The sequence below is a fragment of the Myxocyprinus asiaticus genome, chromosome 15, assembly GCF_019703515.2.
Source record: "Myxocyprinus asiaticus isolate MX2 ecotype Aquarium Trade chromosome 15, UBuf_Myxa_2, whole genome shotgun sequence".
NCBI lineage: Eukaryota > Metazoa > Chordata > Actinopteri > Cypriniformes > Catostomidae > Myxocyprinus > Myxocyprinus asiaticus.
In genome coordinates this window covers 16,078,625-16,099,637 of record NC_059358.1, presented here as the reverse complement: position 1 = coordinate 16,099,637, position 21,013 = coordinate 16,078,625, and the positions used below count along the sequence as shown (strand labels likewise).

The window sequence follows — 21,013 nt, the reverse complement described above, 5'->3', positions numbered from 1 at the left end:
AACATAAATGGAACTATGGGAATTATGTTGTGACTAAACAAAATCCAAAATAAATCAAAACTGTGTTATATTTTAGCATCTTCAAAGTAGTCACCCTTTGCCTAGAATTTGCAGAAATGTACTCTTGACATTTTCTCAACCAGCTTCTTGAGGTATCACCCTGGGATGCTTTTTAAACAGTATTGAAGGAGTTCCCATCTATGTTGGGCACTTATTGGCTGCTTTTCTTTATTATTTGGTCCAAGTCATCAATTTCAAAAACGTTTTTTTTTTTTTATATATATATTACATTTTAGATTTATAATGAAATAAATGAATATGGTGGCACAATTATATTTTTGTCTACAAAACTAATTTCAAACATTTAAGCATACGCCTTCAGATCAAAAGATATTTAAGATCATGAGAAACATTTCAGTCAAGTGTTACAAAACCTTTGACCGGTAGTGTAGCTAACAATAACATCCAACTAACTTTCCTCATATATCAATTTCATCCAAGTTTTCTCAAATAGTTAACTATCTAACTTATTTTCCTCATATAGCTAACATGTATCATCTGACTAACTTTCATCAAATAGCTGTCAGCTAACTTTCCTCATATAGCTTACTATACCATCTAACTAATTTTCCACATAGCTAACTATATCATGTAAATTTCCTCATATAGCTAACTATATCATCTAACTTTCCTTATATAGCTAACTTTATCACCTAGCTTTCCTCAAGTAGCTAACTATATCATCTAATCAGCGTTCCTCAAATAGCTAACTATATCATCCAAATAACTTTTCTCATATACTGTATCTATTTCTTACAAATTTTTACAAATAGTTAACTAACTTTCTATTCTCATATAGCTTAATCTAACATCTGAATAACTTTCCTCACATAGCTATGCCATCTGAATAACTTTCCTCAAATAGCTATGTCAGCTAACTAATTTTCCACAAATAACTAACTTTCCTCATAACTAACTATATCAACTTACTTTCTTCATATAGCTAACAACATCACCTCAAGTAGCTAATTGTAATCTAATCAACTTTCCTCGTATAGCTAACTATAACATCCAACTTACATTTCTCATATATCTATTTAATCAAACTTTTCTAAAATAGCCAACTAACTTACTTTCCTCATATAGCTAACTCTACCATCTGACTAACTTTCCTCAAAAAGCTATGTCTGCAAAATAACTGTCCTCAAATACCTATGTTATCTAACTAACTTTGCTCATAAAGCTTACTATATCACTGAACTAACTTTCCTCATATAGCTTACAATACTGAACCATCTGACTAACTTTTCTAAAACAGCTATGTAACTAACATAGATAACTTCCTTTCCTCATATACTGTAGCTTACTACAGTTTATCATCTAACAAACTTTCCACATATAGCTATCAGTGTCATGTCTATATTCAGTCTTCAGTGAATTTGAGAATGCATGAACTAGTGGTTTTGGAAACAGCATATACTGTACTGTATATGAATGTGTTCAATACATTAATGTCTCCTCTGTTTATGTTATCTTATACACCTTTTGAGTACATGTAGCATCTATGCATACATGTGCTACAAGATCGTATTTGAAAACCAAATCAGATCTGTGTGCAGTCAGTGTGAACAAAGCCTAAGTACTGACTAAGATATTGGCTTTCTAGGTATACCATGTAATGTGTCTGTGAAGCCCACCTGTAGAGCCTCTGTCGCTGGAGTGCTAGGCTCCCAGTGAAGCCCTGCAGGAGAGCTGTGTTGTCGATGGGGCTTAAGGGATGTAGAAGAAGAGAGAGCTCTGGTGCTCCTATACCGGATAGGGGAAACAGGCCTCAGGAGTGAAAGGGGCCTGAGTGGGGAGAGGGCCCTGATGGGTGATGGGCCCCTCTCTGGAGAGGGAGAGAGATGACGACTAGGTGAGGACAAGTCAAGCCTGGGAGACAAACTTCTAAGAGGTGAGCCCTCACTGCTTGGAGAAAAGGCCCTAGGCGAAACATCCCAGCCCTTGTAAGAGAATGAAGCTCTTTTGCTGCTTGGAGATACAGCTTGTACAGGCCAAATCCTGCAAGGTGAGGAGTATTCCTCTTTTGCTCTTTGATCACATGAGTCCATCTGTGAGCCATGCCCAATTTCAGATATGTCACCTGTGGATTGCCTAGTGTCAGTGGAACAGGCTGAGGATGGTTCATCATGGGAGGAGAAGTCATCTTCTTCATCCTCATCATCTTCTTCAGAGTCTTCAGGATCAGAGAACCGGTGCTCCTCCTGGTCTTCTGATTCACATACTCGCTCCTCACTGCCTCCTGTTTGACAGAAATTGACATCTGTTCATCATCAAAAAAAGGGAGAAGGTTCTGTCTTCGTCCTGCAAGACTACCACAAGACACGCCCACTACAAGTTACATCCCCCTTCAACAAACCAGCGAAATGCTTAAGGCTGGCAACAGTTGGATGTCAAATTCATACACTGTGTTTGTTGTTTATTTGCAGTCCCGCAGCAACTTTACATCTATCCCTAAGGGCGCCTACTCACTAGAGTTAACGCTGCTTCAGAGAACTCTGCAAATGCATTGATTTCAATGGGGATGGTGCGTTGGAAGGACAGAGAGGGGAAACTCTGTGTAAGCGCCCTCAACCTAGCCTTAACCACAAAGATTCACATTTTTTAAAGTTTGTGATATAATTAAAAATACAGCAACTTAAAAGTTCAGTTGAATACAATTATACTGCCGTATCACTAGATGGTGACAGTGAGAGGAAATGAAGTGGAGAAGAAGCTAGTGGTATGCTAAGCTAATTGGCTAACAGATTAGTTTATGAACTAACTGGAGAAAAAAATAATCTTTTATATCTTAAGAATATATTTGACAGATAATTTAAGTTATTCTGTTATGCTTACACTGTTAAGACAACATGAATCATACAGCGAATGTGTTGGATTTTAATAATTCTTTTAGCCTATAGAATCACATTATGATCCATTGCCTGCATTATTTGAAGTGGGCGTGTCATGTAGTGGGTGTTCCTTGACGTCTTGCGGGACGCAGACAGATACATATGAACAAAGAAATAGATGCAAAACCAAAACAAAATCAACCGATATATTCTGCACATACATTTTTCCTTGGAAGGCTATATATAGCATTTAAATACAAAGCATTTGTGTTTTTTAATTGGGCTGTGCTTCATTCATCAGCTACATGTAAAATCAAGTGAATGGAGTGTGGCTGAATGGGATGTCTTTGGAGCTCTAAAATGCTCTGGAGATGACAAATGCAGAGACAGAGAAAGGGACAGAGACATGGAGAAGGGCAGTTTAGTTTTCAGTTCTGGCTTAATATATAAACACGGTAAATGCAGGAAACTGAAGGTCACAGTCTTGTTTCTCTTTATGGTAAACTATTTTCAATGCCTCCTTTCAATTTTTAAGTCTTAAAGCACACCGCATGGTAAACTAGATATTGCTTTGGCACCAATGAACAGCAAAAACATAATTTCAAAAGATCTAGGTAGAACAAATTTTGAAGTACTTTGTCCAAAGAGAAAGTATATTAAGAGTTTTTAATTGATGATAAAACATCTGAACCACTGTTCCACAAGCTAAATACTTAAATTTGATACATGCAGTATCAAACTCTGTATATGAAGCACAACAAACCACACTAAAATTCAGAGATGTTTCAAAAGAGTATAATATTTATAATATATACACATAAATCTAGACAAGTAGACATAATATGCAGAATTATATTTTACAAAGGCAAATTCACATTTCCTCTCCCAAGTCACAAGAGAAATGTGGGAAGTAAAATTTATAATCAAATTGTAACTTTACACAACAGCAAAGATGTCACTTCTTCTCTGCGACCCTACCTGCTTCCTCAGTCTCCAGCTCATCCACAGTTGACTCGGACACACCCATCTCCAGGCATTTCTTACTGTGGGCCTTGGACTTCGTGTGTTTGGTAAGGTTCCCTTTGAGGAAACAGATATACATTCTCAAAGCTGGACATGTTGAAGAACATACAGTACAATGACACTTTTTTGTGTGTGGACTTTCAGTGACTAAGCAACCTAAAGCGACAAATACCAATGGGAAGCTTAAATGATCTGCCTCCTTATATAGTCAAGTAGTAAAGACTATAGCAATCTCAAGCTATTTAAAGAGATAGATCAAAAGGAAAATTCTCTCATCTTTTACTCACCCCCATATTGTTCTAAACCTGTATGACTTTCTTTCAGTTAAACACATGAGATGTTATGCAGAATGTTAGCCTCAGTCACCATTCACTTTAATTTGAATGGAAAAAAAAAGATGCAATGTTCCATCGAGAAAAGAAATTCAAATGGATTTGGAACAACAACAGGGTAAGTGATGGAAATTTTTATTTTTGGGTGAACTATCCATTTAAGCGTTATATGTTTGAACGCCCCTTTAAGCTTATGATCCATACAGAAGCTAGCTGAAATAGTAAATGGTATAAAATTGAAAGAGATATGTGATTACCTTTGGTTTTGAAGGCAAATTTGCAGTGCTTACAGACGTAGGGACGGACATCTGTATGTGTGCGAATGTGCTTTTTTAGCATACTGGGCTTCTTGCAGCGAATCCCACACTCCCCACACACGTATTTCCCTCTTCCCCTACCCCGCACATACACGTACTCCTCATTTGACTTATACCTGCTCAGGTCAGAGAGAGCACCAGACCAGGAGAAAGACATGCAAAGAGAGATGTTAATACACTTAACAGATCATAGATTTATAAAGGTTTATACTTTTATGATTTATATTTATGTACTTGATAGAAATATGTTTGAAAAATACTTTAGTATATAATTAAACATTTTGCAATACACACACACACAAAAAAAAAAAAAAAAGAATAAAAAGCAAGTATGGTTTTGTGATTCCAAAACCGAGTGGGTGATCATCTTTTTTACAGGCTTATAAGTCACTGCAGTGAGTCCTGCACATGAAAAGAATACATTCATGTATAATTGCATTATTGACTGCTAGAGAATGAATCCTCATCTGCTTTCTATAGCAGCTAAGCCTGATAGAAATGCTTGTGTTAATGGCATATGCATTTTGAAAGCTATCTGTAGACTTTTATGAAAAGTGTAAAAAAGGATGGGGTGGGGAGTTCTAAAATGTCTCACTAAACATCTGTTTCTAGGCACAAAAAAAAAACAAACAAAAAAAAAAACCTAGTACGCTCCACTCTGTATGAAAGTCTTTATTTAGAACATTTCAAATGCAATATGAATGACACCAATAAAGTCTTCTAATAATAGTTTTAATAAGTCTTTTAACAGATTTACATTAGTCCAACACAAGTTTTGCAACAAAACACCATTAATTTGTAATAATTACAAAAACATAATTGTTTTCTGTACCGATATGTAGAATACCTTTTCCCTCAATTGATGAGACACATTTCTCTAAACAAAGTTCAATACTGTCAAAACAGCCATAAAAAACTGATTTGAATGTTTTCCATACACCACAAATGTTCTAAATAATTTAGATAATTCTATGCAAATAATGACATCACAAGATTCTGTTGTGCTTATAATATATTGTGCTATAACTAAACAGGTTTACTAATAATAGACATGAAAAAATTTCCATAGTTACTCCTCAATACTCCTGATGATTCTCCTCCTGATAATTCCCCTTACCTTAAAACTCCGCCCATTACAGTGGCCGCCATCTTGGATGATGATGTTTACAGTTTAAGCTTTTTATGTCCTTCAAACTTTGTCAGATTTGCCCAAACATTGGCTCAAATTAATCTTCAGACTGAGCTGAACAGAACTGACCAAACAGCATTTTAATTTGTGCAACCATTCGGAAATTATGCCAATGCAAAGTTAACATGGTGGACATGAAACAGGAACTGAGTCTGTATCTCGGCAATTCTTTATCCTATCAAAAGGAAACTTGATATGCTTCATTAGGGACTGTGATCTAAGGGTACATGCAAAGTTTGGTGACAGTGCCACCTATGGGTAAAAAAATATCAAAATTGGCTATTCTGGCCCGTAACTTTTGAACCATTTGTCCTAAAATCATAAGCTTGGTATTTTGGAATCCAATGATACCACATTTTCCAAATTCATGCATATTGCCTCTCTGACATTCTGATTTATTATATAAAGGGATATGTCTTTTGAACACCTTGTTAATTTGAATTAAAATGTGTATGCTTCACCCACAACAGGTCCTGAGGGTACCTGATCAGTTTGGAGACAGCATCACCTGTAGTTCAAAAGAAAATGGTCTGTTTAGCATGGTTATCATGCTACATGATATGAGAGCTTAGCATGCTAATTGGTTAGTATGCTAACCAATGCTTTTGTGTGCTCACTCTAAACTGTCATGTCTCTTTAGCATTGTTGAAATGTATCAGCTGAGTGGCACAGTGGTTAAAGAATTGGACTATGGTTCAAAAGTGAGTCTGAGGCCAAAGAATGGTTTATATTTTTTTTAACTTCTGTTGACCTCAGAGTCTTTATGTTGTGCTTAATACAATGTAGGCCATACTTCACTTTATAATTTCTGCTTCAATTCAAACCACTTAGATGGAACCAAACATTTTCTCAGCAATTATTTTGTACTCTCAACTTCAATGTCTCTTTAGCACCATTTAGACTTGTCAGCTGTGTGGCGTGCAGTGGTTGAAGCTCTGGACTGTGGTTCAAAAGACTGGGTGAAAACCCCACTTCAACTAGTCTTAACATTGTGACCCTGTTGTATCGGAGCTCTTTGTATTGTGTTTAGTGAATGCCAGCAGGACTTGGCCCTGATCATTGCTGCTTGCTATATTTATTATTAGGGGTCAAGCCCCGAAGGGGCGAAAGACCCCTGTTGTTTTCATTAATTTTCTTCTTATTCTTCTTCTTCCGCTCTTGAGTCTATGGCAGCCCAAAGTACAGCTTGCGGAAAAGTTATGAAATTTGGCACACAGATAGAGGACAGTCTGATCTGTTACCACAGCAAATTTGCCATCTCTACCTCAAACCCTCTAGCGCCACCAACTACCCAAATTTGCACTCACTTTAGAGTGGTTAATAACTTTTGAACTGTGAGTCCTAGAAACGAAATAATTTTTTCCTTTGATTCCTTGGCTCAAGACTTCAAGTCATTTTGAATTTTCTGAAAAACCTACTTTTTCAAACTCGTCCTAGGCCATTTGTCCGATTTGCACAAAAATTGGCCTACATCATCTAGAGGCACTCATGAAAAAAAAGTAAACCATACCGTTTTCGAATGGCACTTCAACGAATTTGACGAAGAGCATGCCAAAATGGACGTGAGGGTATATCCCCGTAACGCTTTAGCGTATTCATACCAAACTTATTATTTGTCATAGGCACCATGACTCGAGGGTGCCTGCTTAGTTTCGGAACAGTGCCACCTAGTGGTCACGATATGGAAAAAGTACATTTTTGCTTATAACTTCTGAACAGTTTGACATAAAATCATCATTAGATTCAGTGGGGTATAGCGAGTCCAACGATATGATATATTGATAAACCATACCGTTTTCGAATGGCACTTCAAATTCAACTAAGAACGCACAAAATTGAACTTGAGGCTGTATCTCTGCAATGCTTTGAGGGATTGGGACGAAACTTGGTACGTGCCATCACCATTAGGCCATGAGGCTACCTGCAGTGTTTTGGTGCACTGCCCCCTACTGGTCAGGAGAAAGAAAAATGGCTATTTTGGCTTATAACTCTAGAACGCTTTCCTGAATGATAACCATCATGCCCAGATACTACCTGAGCAGTTTCAGAACAGCACCACATACTGGACAAAAATTCAAAGAACTAGCTATTTTTAGTTACTCCTCATACACTGTTCATCAGACTCTAACCAAAAACATGTCACAAAGCTTCTTTTGCTGCTCATGGTGCCGATAATTGGCTTGACCCCGGTATCGCTGCTTGCAGCTATATTTATTATTATTATTAAGCTATACACTTCTTAATATTAAAGATCTCTCACAGATAATATTTGGTGAAGCATTCTCTACAGAGAACAAAAGCACTGTGAATACTGAACAGCCCTTCATACTGAATAAATACACATGCAGGAGTTATATGAATTTTATTCCATTTTTCATTAACTTTTATTCTACTTTCTTAAATACAAATTCAAATTATAATTCAGCATCCTGCATCCTACTTTAATAATTTGGCATTGAATTTAAATTTAAAAGCCATTCCCAATTCAACTCAACACAACCCTGCTTCAGTGGCATTGTCTCCTACTAATATGGAAGAAAGTAAGCACAAAAGACAGTTATGAGTTTCAAAAGAAAAAACGGTGCTGAAGGATGTGAGAGGTTTTGGAGACAACGTGAAGTTTGTATGTGAGAGAGACAGGTATAGAAAGAGAAAGAGAGCGAAGAGACTGATGTGATTAGGGAATGTGTGGGTGTGTGAGTCGGAAGAACCGTACAAGCAAAATAAAGGCAGTGAGAGAGACAAAGGAAGCAGGGAAAAAAATGAAGGCTGTGAGTTGTTGCTGCAGTTTAAGCTCTCAAACACATTGAGAGATGAATGCAAGAGACTCAGCTAATGAATCCAAAGCTTTTGATGTTTACAGGTCAGCTTGCCTTTCTTTCATTTATTATCCATTCATCCATCCTTTTGATTTTTTCTTTTAAAACCAAAAATGCCATTTAAATCATACATTACATGTTACAATTAGTATTCTTAATATATTAACAACAAATCTCACTGTGATTACATGTGGAGCTTAAATTTCAGTGGTTATTCTTGTCAGTCAATTGAAGATAAAAACATGTTTTCATACTCTTCAACTGCTCAATGCAGCGATGTTGTTGGCACAACACTAATGAGCAGCAGACTTCAAAAATAAATCTGCAGAGCTGCTGTCAGTAAGTTATCAGCACTCTCTCTACTCCATTCAAATTCATGCCTTTGAGCAGAGGCGTGAATTCTGCAGACAACAGAACCAAGCACGATGAATAAAGTCCCCAATGGTTTGTACCCTTACCTGTACCGCCATGTCTTTGTCACTCATAAAGCAAATCGCTAACAGTAAACCATCTGTTTGAGTAACTTTGCTATACTTACCACTTAAAAAATGCACTTAAGTGGCAGGGGAAATAATAATAATAATAATAATAATAATAATAATAATAGTAATAATAATAATAATTCCTTACATTTATATAGCGCTTTTCGAGGCACTCAAAGTGCTTTACATAGTATAGTGGGACTCTCCTCAACCACCACCAGTTATTATGCATAAACTGCACTATTAGGACTCTTTAACATGACTGCAAACTGTGAAGGCTATATACTGTATAAATAAAATACTATATACTTATGTTTTGGACAATAAATGTATGTACAGTATACAGGTCTTTCCTGTTATCCAGTACCTTTTCAGCTCTGTAACTTTAAAAAAATGATATGCCTCTGTTGTAATTTAAGTATTTCTATAAAAGGGTATACAATACTTTTAGAAACATGCTCTGGTCAAGCTCAGGTGCTTAAAATTAAAACTAAAGGAAACTACTATGTTAGGGGGCCTGGGTAGCTCAGCGAGTATTGACGCTGACTACCACCCCTGGAGTCGCGGGTTCGAATCCAGGGTGTGCTGAATGACTCCAGCCAGGTCTCCTAAGCAACCAAATTGGCCCGGTTGCTAGGTAGGGTAGAGTCACATGGGGTAACCTCTTCATGGTCGCGATTAGTGGTTCTTGCTATCAATGGGGCACATGGTAATTGTGTGTGGATCACGGAGAGTAGCATGAGCCTCCACATGCTGGGAGTCTCCGTGGTGTCATGCACAATGAGCCACATGATAAGATGCTTGGATTACTGTCTCAGAAGTGGAAGCAACTGAGACTTGTCCTCCACCACCTGGATTGAGGTGAGTAACCGCGCCACCAAGAGGACCTACTAAGCAGTGGGAATTGGGCATTCCAAATTGGGGAGAAAAGGGGATAAAAAAAGAAAAGAAAAAAGGAAAATACTATGATTAGTTCAAAAAGGTAGAAAATGGGTGTAATATTTTATCCAATTTAATTATGACTAATATGTTGGAGACATGAAAAAGTATTGCACAATAGTAATGACCCACACAGGCATGAGTAGCAATTTACTGTTCTTTACTCACCCGCCCTCAAAAATGCAAACACGTGTCACCTCACTTGCTGCTGAGGTAACAGGCTCGTCATCAGCAGTATTATCTTTTTCCTCTCTTTCAGTTGGTGGTTCCTCCTTTACTTTGACAGGTGTGTTAGGTGGGGAGGCATGTACCTACACTCCAGACAGACAGGTTAATTCACCAACACTGCAGTACAACTACAAACATGACTAAAACCACATATTTTAAAATGACGTAATATTTCAATATGTTGGACTTATTTCTATAGGACAGAAATGGGGAAATTACAGTGATGTTTACCTGTGAGGTGCTGGCCTTCTTGCTCCCTGTGGGAACCAGTTTGTCAGTGTTTGGTGGTGGAGCTGTAGCTATAGTGTATGTCTCAGCACTATGTTTCTGCTTGGAACACAATAGAGACAGTAAAATCTTGGTGGACAAGCCAGGTAGATTGGGATTATGCATGCTAACACTCCACGAGGAATAGACAGAGGCTTGTGCATCTCTGTGTGTAGACGGGTTGGGCTTGGTGTAGTTCAGATAGCACCAGCTGACAGATGTAGTGGTATGCAAACTGGGGTATGAGGGGTCCATGGTTCTATCTGGACTTGTTATCCTTGGAACATACCTGTGTCCTACCTCTTTCCTTTCCTCCTGCTTTAAGGGCTCAGTTTTGTGCTGTGTTTTGTCCTGCTTGCTTAACATGTCAGATTCTATGACTTCTCCTGCATCTTTTTCCCTCCCCACTGTCTCCACTGTTAGCTTATTTTTACCATGTTCCCCCTCCTGAGATTTATCATTACATTTGTTATCTTCATATTCCTTGTCATCCTTTTCTTTTTCCTCCTCCTCTTTAACCCGTTTTTGATGCCGTTGGGCCTCTAAACTGAGTTCTAGACTACCTGCAGGTGACAGTATTCGCTTACTTCCACCAGCACCAAGCTGCCCACAGCTGTCATCAGATGAAGTCCCTGCTCCATGCTCCAGAGGCAGCGACATGGAAATATAGCTCTTGGGACTTGTGGTGGGCAGCCTGAGGTAAGATCTTTGAAGACTGTCTTCCAGCTTACCCATGATTACCATAGCTGTGCAGCAGATTGGATGTTGTGTTGTGGCTAAAATCTGTGAGATGGTTGTATACATGGCACTAGCATATGTAGGAATGTGAGTCTGTAAGCGCACAGGCACTACAAGAGAAACCACTGGGGCAAGTTGTTCAAGACATGGAGCAATAATGGGATGAGGATTGTGGGGAAGGATAAGCTGCTGTTGTGAATGACCAGGACTATGCAAGAAGGAAGGTGATGACCTAGACTCCCTGAAAAGAGGCCCTGAGGGGACCTGAATAGTCAGACCACCTGGCATGGGAAAGCAAACATTTTGAGTAACGTCCCTTGATTGCAGAGGAAATAAAGTGGAGAATGGCTGAAGGGGTAGTCCTAATTGTTCCAAATACTCAAGAGGTCTTGGATGCAGCTGTGGTGGCTCACTGTGAATGAAGGCTTGATGAAACATCTGGGTTGAAAGGATCCCAGATATTGCAGTAGTGACTGGAAAGAATCTAGTGAGCTGACTTGGGGAGCAAAAACTAGGACTTGCTTGCTGTAGGGGAAAAACTGCTGGTGGGAGAGAAAGAGGGGATTGGAAAAGCTGCAAGGTCTTCCCTATATACTCAGAGCTAATCCTAGAGGTCCTGCCTCCAATTCCATGCTCTGTAATTGTAAGTGGAGGATGATCAGTGTAGGAACGGCACACAGCTGAGATGCCAGGTTTAGTAAGTGGTGTAGAAGATGGTTCCTCCTGATCGGGTTCACCAAGGGTTGCATGCTTCACCAAGAGACATTTCCTCCTCTCCTTCCAAGTAGCAGAGGTGCGCTGTAGAGAAAGGCATCCATAGTCAAAAGATTTACTTCTTGTTTCTTCTACATGTCCAGGATGTTGAGGACTTGCAGGTGCCTGTTCAGAGGTGGAACGGCGCATCTCCCTGTGAGAATGATGGTGTTGATGGAGACTTGATGGAACAGTCAGCATGTGAGACCCTTGGGAGCTCCAGGTACCACTCTGCATCTCAGAGTCTGGCCTTCCTGATTCCTCAAAGGATGCAGACCGACTAGAGGCATGGGAAACATTGCTCTCTTGGCTTGGGCTGTGTGGCAAGGATATTGACTCAAAGCTAGATTCTCCTGATGACTGGGTTGCCTCGGCTAAACGGAGACGCTTCTTCTTTGGTGGTAGCTTCTCTGCAGGAAGCTGGGCCAGACTCTGGCTGCGCTGAGGCCATTGGAATTCCTCCACCTTCTCTGACTCTTTGGAGGTGCATGTGCTCCCTGGAGGTGACACCATCTCAGTATCTGGCTCCTCTGTAACCAGGATTTCTGGAACTTGAATTTTGGGTTGACGGATTAACCTAGATATGGAGGTTGGTTTTGGCTCTTGTGATGGCTCTTGTTTCTCTGTTTCCTGATTTGCCATAGAAATGCTTTCCTGTTTTTCAAAGGATCTGGTATGCTGGATAACAGAAATTTCTTTCCAAGGACCCCTCTTTTCTGACTCACTTTGTGAAAGAGCAGGTGTGCCCTGATTATCAGTACTGCCTAGCATTGATGGGATCTGAGTGCTGAAGGAGACGGCTGTTGGGCCTGGACTGGGAGGGTCGTCCTCAAGACTTTCCTCTTTTTTTTTCCTCTTGCGTACAGCCATGGCCATGTCTTTAAACTTGTAGCTCATCATTTGTGAATGAGTTTCAATAAAAGAACTGCCCTCCTCAACCTGAGGACCCAGTGGAGTTTTAATCATACATGCAACTCTGTGTGCTGCATAAGCTTCCTGCTTCTTCAAGCGAGTCCCACACATTTCACACTCATAAAGGTGTATTTCCTTTTCTTGCTTCTTTTGAGGATCTGACTGTTTCAATCTGGAAGAAGGGCCTGCATCCTCTGTAATGAGGTCCACTCCAGTTGGCACCTCAATAGCGGGTTGGCGTCGTAACATTCGTTGGTGGGGGTCAATCCTCATTTCGGCTGCTATGGCTTGCTGCTCATCAAAAGATTGACTGAGACGAAAGCTGCGTGAGGTTGTATCTGAAGTGTCAGCAGAGGATGGCACTGATTGACTTCTATACAGAACAGCACTGGAGCTGGAGCTCTGACTAGCCAATGTAACTGCATCTGCAGAGTATGAGCCTGGGAATTCACTTGCAAATCTACTAGTAATATGTTGATCTGCAGAGCCACAAGAGCCTGGGACATCTCCTTTTGGTTCAAAAACACAGGGTTCTTTGGGTGAGGAGAACTTGACAGACTCAATGCTACTTCTCCTAGAGAGTGATGAACGTCTTGGTTTGACACTATCAATTTCACTTGTATCCACAACAGCTTCATTTATAGTAATTAGTTTGGTTATATGCTCAATAACTTGTGTCTTAGGAACAGTGAAATGGATTGATTTTTCCTGTTGGCCTGAAGATAATTGCAGTTGTTGATGTGGAATCCTTTGCTGTTGTCCTAGTCGTCCATACTTTCCAAGAATTATCTCAGCATAAGTTTTAGCACTTGGATTTGGTGGGCTCACTTGGGAGAGCTCTGCACTTCCAGAACGGGAAAAATAGCCAGATTCTGTGCTGCCCTTACTGCCGGGACCCAGTGAGGATCGGGTTTCATCTGAAGATGTCCTAGGAGCTCGCTTTCTTTCACTTAGCCTCATTGCTAACCTTTGCTTGACTGCATGTGAATCCTCAGTTTGGGGAACCTCCTCTGCAAATGACAATTCCACCTTACAACTTTTCTTCAGAGTTGGCCTGCCCTGTGAGGTAGATGGTACGTGTTGCCCAGTCTCATCCTCAGAACCTGTACTCTCTCCTTCTGTACACTCTTCTTGCTCATCTCCCAAGGCTCCACCCTCAGGCCCGCTAAAACTGGGTTCTTCACGACTTGAGGCCATGCCTGCTTTTATCCGATGTGCATGGGATTTGCGGTGTTTGTACAGGTTGCTTTTGGTTTTGAAGGAGAAGCCACATGGGACACAAGGATAGGGTCTCTCTCCTGTGTGAGATCGGATGTGTTTTTGAAGGACACTGGGCTTTGCACAAGGACGGCCACAGTATGTGCACACATATTTCCCTGGTTTTTGGGGTTTGCGTTCTTTCCTACAAGGGGTGCCTTCCTGTTCTTCCTGATTGGGCAGAGATTGAGTTTGCTGAACATTATGAATTTGGGGAGATCGATCGCCCGGGCCAGAACAGCTGCCTCTTAAAGGACCAGGTATGCCTGAAAGCTGCCAAGATGACACACTTGCCTGTGACTGTTTCTGCTGCTTCTGCCTTTGGAGCATTTCGAAGCGTTTTGGCTGCCTGTGTTGAAGGCGGCCATGAGATCCAAGGATAGATTGCGAGGTAACTTGTTGCTGTAACTGAGGAAGCTGTGCCCCTAACAAAGACTCTGACAATGGCTGCTGTTGCCCACCAGACCTCTTCCCATCAGCCGACCAGCTTTCCTCCGCCTCCATAGAATATGGGGAGGAGGCCTCACAGATGCAATAGGAATGCTCCTGTGAGCACCAATCCAATTAACATCACTGCATCAGTACTTCTCAGATAGGTAATAGTTTTTACTTGCACTTTAGGGGATAACTGTATTATGCCATAATTAATGTTCCACATACAATATGATGTCTTGACTGAAAAAGACATAATTAAAGAGTGTCTGTGTGTAGCCGCCATATACACGAGTGCTGGTTGTGTGCTGAATGTCTCCCCTCCTCTTCACAAATGGCTTCCATGGAATTCATCATTGTGTGTCTTTTGGGCTGATGCCTGGAAATGGGTCTAGACAAAGAATGTCTCAAGATGCTTCTGAGGTACTTGCTCTGCTCACATGTGAATCATTTTTCAAGCCCTATTTGTCACTGGCCCTGCAGAGACACAGAAACAGAAGTGTTCAGGTGTTATGAGCAGTGTTGGGCAAGCTACTCAAAGTTAAAACTGCAATGTTTAAAATAGAAAAAGGAAACTAACCTAGCAAAACCACTCAAACAATACTCTGAGATTTTATAAATGCTGGGTACTGATAGCCTGGACACAGCGGAGCCTGATAACTCAAAAGTGATTCAAGCTATTGTAGAGTCAGTGGTTTCAAAATGATTTCATAAGTGTATATAAAATGAAATTGCTTCTTTTCACCTTTCGTTGACCTACAAGGTATTTCTTTTTTCTAAGCTGTCATTTAATCGAAACCAAAACAGAAATTTGGATGAACAAGGAATAGGACTTAAAGCTTAAAAACAAATTTAGTCTTGTTTGCCTGCATGTAATTTACATAAAAGAGACCAAGTCAAGACATTAGGAGTGCTTGGGGCCACCTCTTTAGTCCACTTCCAAGCACTCATAATGAATACTGCAGGTAAAAGTTGTTATAAACCTTAAATTTACTTGAACGTGGCAAACCCCAGTCTGACAAAACATTTATGCCTACAATATATAAACATGGGTGTTCAGAAGTGCAATTATCTTTTTCCACAGAAGGAGTTCAATCAGCAAATGAGACCACATTTTTAGGCATCTTGAGATAACTGCCACATGCTGAACTCAAACTTTAGCTCTTCTAGTTTATTTTGAATGCTCTGTGGTTTCTCCATAGGTCAAGAAAAAGAACAGCAAAGTAAGAGGGAGTTTTCTGAGTGATTCTATAATTCAGTTCCAAGTACCTGATTAAACTGGCATCATGTAATACTAGACACAGTGTGATTGGTATGTGCATGCAGTGTTTTTTTGTTTTTGTTTTTTATGCTATTTATCATTTTCAATTAGGTATCTTCCTCTTCTCCCTTATGTTTAAAATTACAGCAACTGTGGTTTTATTACTTGCAGTTCACTGAGGGAAAAGCAGTGAGGTAAAAAAGCCATTCCTTTTCCTCTTGAAATAACTTGACAGATTCTTGACTGAGTTTGCTTTCCCAAACAGCTGGTGCGGGCTGAGTGATGCGCAACAATTTAATGAGCTTTCTCAGAGCAGAGGAAGGCTTTGGTTACTGAGTGGTTCTTATCAACAGCAAGCAACAACACTAGACCATCATTATTTATGACATGGTGTATTTTTGCCTACTTTAAATGAAAGGATTGAACCACAAATTCATAATGAATCTCTCTGATTTACAGAGGGTCATTACAGTGTATGGTGCATGCTGTGTAATGTAGAATTAAACTGTGCTTGATTGTTGGAATTTCCACGAAGACTGATACTAAAAGATATAAACTAGGAAACTCATTTAGATAGGGGGTGGAGGCACAAGAGACTAAAGGCAAAAGGCAAGAGACATTGTCACTCTGTAATGGATGTCTGTTCATTCATCCAATATCAGTGCGAGACAGCTTAATGATCTCTGACACGATATTGATGTGGCTCTTAAACAGAGCAATTAAGAGCATTTTGGGTGGGGAAAGCACTATATTAATTATTCATAGCGATCTATGTGCAACGCACTGGATTGGGAGACCTACCATTACAAAATTTCCCAAGCACACATTAAAAAAACAAAAAAAACAAAACAAAGAGAAACAAATAACAAAACAAAAAGCACAACAAATTTCAAATTTACCATATTTTCGAATAATTTGTCAAAAGTAAACAAAAATTAATTCAGTTTATTAATGTTCAGAATACTAATAATCAGTGTCAGTTCATTTTATTCTGTATTTTATTTTATTTTGTTTTTTACTTTTAATTAAACAGAAAAAGTAAAGATACGAAAGGAAATTAGGAAGAGAGACAGAGAAAATGGGATAGGAACATGACACCGACCAGAATTGAACCCACATCTCTCACTACAGAGTGGGTTTAATGTGTCAGAGCTAATGCACCAAAAATGCATGAAATGAGCTTCGTGGACAAATAGAAATTGTGCCCATATATGAAATTTCATAAAAAGTTGGGCCGGATGATTAAGGAAAAGCAGCCAAGTTCCCTACATAATTGGGAACGTGTTGTTTAAAAAGCACACCCAGGTGGCATGAAGTTGTTTGAGAGAATTCCCAGAGTGTGTTGCGCTGTAATTTAGGCAAAGGGTGGCTAATTTGAAGAAGTTAAAATATAAGATTTGGTTACAACATAATTCCCATACTTCTATCAGTGTTATTTTACAGTTTTGACACGACTATTATTCAAAAATGTGGAAATAGTAATAATAAGGAATGAACAGGTTTGTCCACACTTTTGACTAGTACAGTACACTAGAAGCATTCACCTTTTACTCACAACACCTGTATGCATGTAAATCTAAATATGTGTGAAATACGGAATTCTACTGATGATGATGATGATGATAACAGTGGAAAGAAAGGAGGAGAACGAGATTGAGGCATGAGACAGGAAGAAGGAGAGTAAGGGTTGGAGGTTGGACTCTGGATACTTAGTCCTTCTCTTTCTGTCTGGCTCACATAACATCAATAGCAGAGAGACGCGGGAAGAACAAAACTAGGCAGAGGACAAGTGAAGGATCAACAGAAGATTCAAGGAGAATGGAATAATATAAAGCACTGTCTCTTAAACATATGAATGGAGAGGCAGTATCATAAAACTCAGGCTGACATGCAGACCCTGATGCATTGACATTTAATGTTTTTTGAAACCCCGGGTTACGGACTCTTTTAACCCTGGGTTAAGCACTTGTAATTCTGAAAGTGGGTTAGCACCACTTTAACACTACCTTTTTCGATGCTTAAAGGGATAGTTAATCCAAAATCACACTCATGCCATCCCATATGCGTTTGACTTTCTTCTGAAGAACACATATTAAGATTTTTAGAAGAATATCTCAGCTCTGTTGGTCCTCAAAATGCAAGTGAATGTTGACCAGAATTCAGAAGGTCAAAAAAGGACATAAAGACAACATAAAAGTAATCCATATGACTCCAGTGGTTAAATCCATATCTTCAGAAGTGATATGATTGGTGAGGGTGAGAAACAGATCAATATTAAAGTAAATTTTTTACTATAAATCTCCAACTTTAATCAGCCCCAACCAGTAGGTGGCTTAATGTGAAAGTGAAAGTCACTTCCATACCAGAATGCGAAAGTGAAAGTGTAGATTTACAGAAAAAAAGTGGGATGGCAAGAGGGTGAGTAAATGATGAGAGAATTTAAATTTGTGGGTGAACTATCTGCGAGTGCGAGAGCGGGGCGCAGTGAGAAAGTGCGAGTATGAGGTGATCGACAGTGTTACGCGACTGCTACCGGGTTCTTGAATAACATATAACATGCGAGTAAGGGCAGCCGGTGGAGTTTCTGGTGACCCCCTAGGGTAAGATGGTGGCCCCCTGGGTACTTAGTGCCCTACGCAGACTGCTTAATATGCATCTAGGTAGCGGTGGTACTGCTCGGAACACAAAAGGAGATATTGAGCAAGATGTCAGCCTCAGCCACCATTCACTTTCATTATATGTAAAAAGAAAGCAAAAAAGTAAATGGTGACTGAGGGTAACATTCAGCCTAATATGTCCTTTTGTGTTACACAGAAGAAAGTCATGCAGGTTTGGAACAACATGAGGGTAAGTAAACAATGACAGAATTTACCAAGGATTACAAATGACAGTTAACAATTTCAAGTGTGAAAAGCCAGTATTGTAATTTAGGTTTGGTTTCACTTTCAAGATTTGCTGGAATGGTAATTTGATTTTAATCCATCAAACCATCACTGAACCAGGAAACAACCCTTTGGATGTTGCACATTTCACATATCATACAGAGAATGAGCTCAACTAATATGAAATAACACATTTAAAAGCTGTCAAGACACTTCTCAGAATTCCTAACCAAAGCTTCCAGACAGCAGTGCAAAAAAAAACGGAAAAAAAAAAAAAAAAAAACACATTTTAAAGCTCCCCCATCTAGAAATCTCACATTTCTCTCTACACCTCTAGTGTCCTACTGACAACTTGCCAGAACTGATAACATATTGTCACCTTGTTCACTGTATGTTAATTAACCCTTTTAGAATGATATAAATATCTTCCAATTGGATGTGGTTGGTTCTTGTTTCTAGTAGTTTCCAGGTAAGCCGACCCAGATGGTGTGTAACTTGGGTTCTGCTGCAGAATCAATGAAAGGTTTTCAAGGATTCAAGGACTCTAAAGGCGACATACAAGCTTGTTGTCAAGACTGTAGTAAATAAGGAGACCATCGTGATTCAAGGAGCTCATTCTGTCTAATGCTCGTATAATTACAAACAATACTTACAAAATTATGGACCACGTTGATGGCAGTATGCTTTCTTTTGAAGGAATAGTTAAACAAAATATTAATATTCTGTCATCATTTACCCACACTTTCAATCTTCTGTGGGACACATCTCTGAGCCTCAGTCACAATTTACTTTCACTGCATAGAATAAGATGCAATGAAATTGAATGATGACTGAGATTAACCCACTGATAAACATCTCCTTTTGTGTTCCACGTAACAAAGAAAGTCTATGGATTTGGAACAACATAAGGGTAAGTTAAGACAGAATTGGTATTCTTGGGTGAACTAAGATGATAATCAAATTTTACTGCATATCAAATACTATTCATTGTCTTTATTAGTGTTGTCACGGTACCAAAAATTCAGTAGTCGGTACAGACACCAGTGAAATTTCACGGTTCTTGATACCAATTTCAATACCACAGCAAAAATATGCTAATAAGATAATGTGCTATTGAACACACCAGTTTAGTTATTTTTAATAATTTAATAATTATTTTAATAATCATAGTTTAATAATTATTATTATGTTTTAGTTTAATTTAATTTCATCATCAAAATGGTGTCTAATCAATTAATTCTTACAACTTTTAACAAGTGAAAATAGAACTTTTCAACATGTCATTGCCTTTTTCCCCCAAACTTTTATTCAACAGCAGTCTTGCTTGTAATATTTTGCTTAGTTATTATTATTATTATTATTATTATTATTTATTACAGTGAATATTACATTTTACTATATAGTTGTTATATACTTCTGTCCCAATTTATTCAATTTCAGGCATCTAGCTTTTATTTTGATTTGTGCTTTTATTATGATGTGTGTTTTTTTCCGGAAGCTTCACTTTTCCTGATTAACAGTTCGCGACACGGCCTAGTGTGATCAAATAAGACTTTAAGGTCATGTCTGAAATTTCATCTCTTTACGTCTCAATCTCAGCCTTTGAGTCTGACAAATGAAATGTAGGACATAGTTTTGGAGTGTTTGTATTTTAGATTACTTGTGTTTGTGTATGTGGTAATGCTGAAATGTTATGTTTTACATTTATTACTGTGAAGCACTTTGGTAAACTCTGTTGTTTTAAATGCTATATAAATAAAGTTTCAGTTGAGATTAAAGTGCAAATGCTGTGATTTAAATATTTAAATATATAGTCTACAAGTAATATGCGCTTTACAGTGGATTAGTGCTGTACTTGGTCATCTCATACAGCGTGAATTATTCTCAATGTCTGTGGAGTTTCCAGTGTATGATCGGTCGGATTTATACATTCATTAAAGTATGCGGCTCATCCACACTAAGATTTCAGCCTTTATCACTTTAGTAAATCACACTAGGACATAACACAATTTTAATTTGATTAATTGTCCATTTCAGTGTAAAACGAGTAACAGGGCACATGTTCAAAATAAGCCTGTGAGCATTTTAAAGCTATCGTGTCAGTCATATTGTGCGCTGGTACCGGAGAGAGTCGGTGCTCGGTACTACCAGTACTGCAGAAACACTGGTATCATTACATCTTTTTTATTTCAGTATCGACTTGGTACCGAAGTACCGGTACTTTTGACAACACTAGACTTTATTATGTCATAGTGATGGGACCATTAAAATAGTGAAAATGTTTTTTA

General features: G+C 38.9%; 1 protein-coding gene across 4 annotated transcripts in view; it reads right to left on the bottom strand.

Moving 5' to 3' along the window:
* The window catches only part of LOC127453285 (transcription factor HIVEP3-like), a 133,820-nt gene that overhangs the window by 5,398 nt on the left and 107,409 nt on the right, over positions 1-21,013 (bottom strand). For all 4 annotated transcript variants that reach the window (XM_051719539.1, XM_051719541.1, XM_051719540.1 and 1 more), the window contains 5 exons: positions 10,455-15,059; positions 10,164-10,306; positions 4,507-4,682; positions 3,873-3,974; positions 1,698-2,302 (listed from right to left, as the gene is read on the bottom strand). In XM_051719539.1, coding sequence (XP_051575499.1) covers positions 1,698-2,302; positions 3,873-3,974; positions 4,507-4,682; positions 10,164-10,306; positions 10,455-14,654 — 5,226 coding nt within the window. In that variant the 5' untranslated portion in view covers positions 14,655-15,059. The remainder of the gene's footprint in view (positions 1-1,697; positions 2,303-3,872; positions 3,975-4,506; positions 4,683-10,163; positions 10,307-10,454; positions 15,060-21,013) is intronic.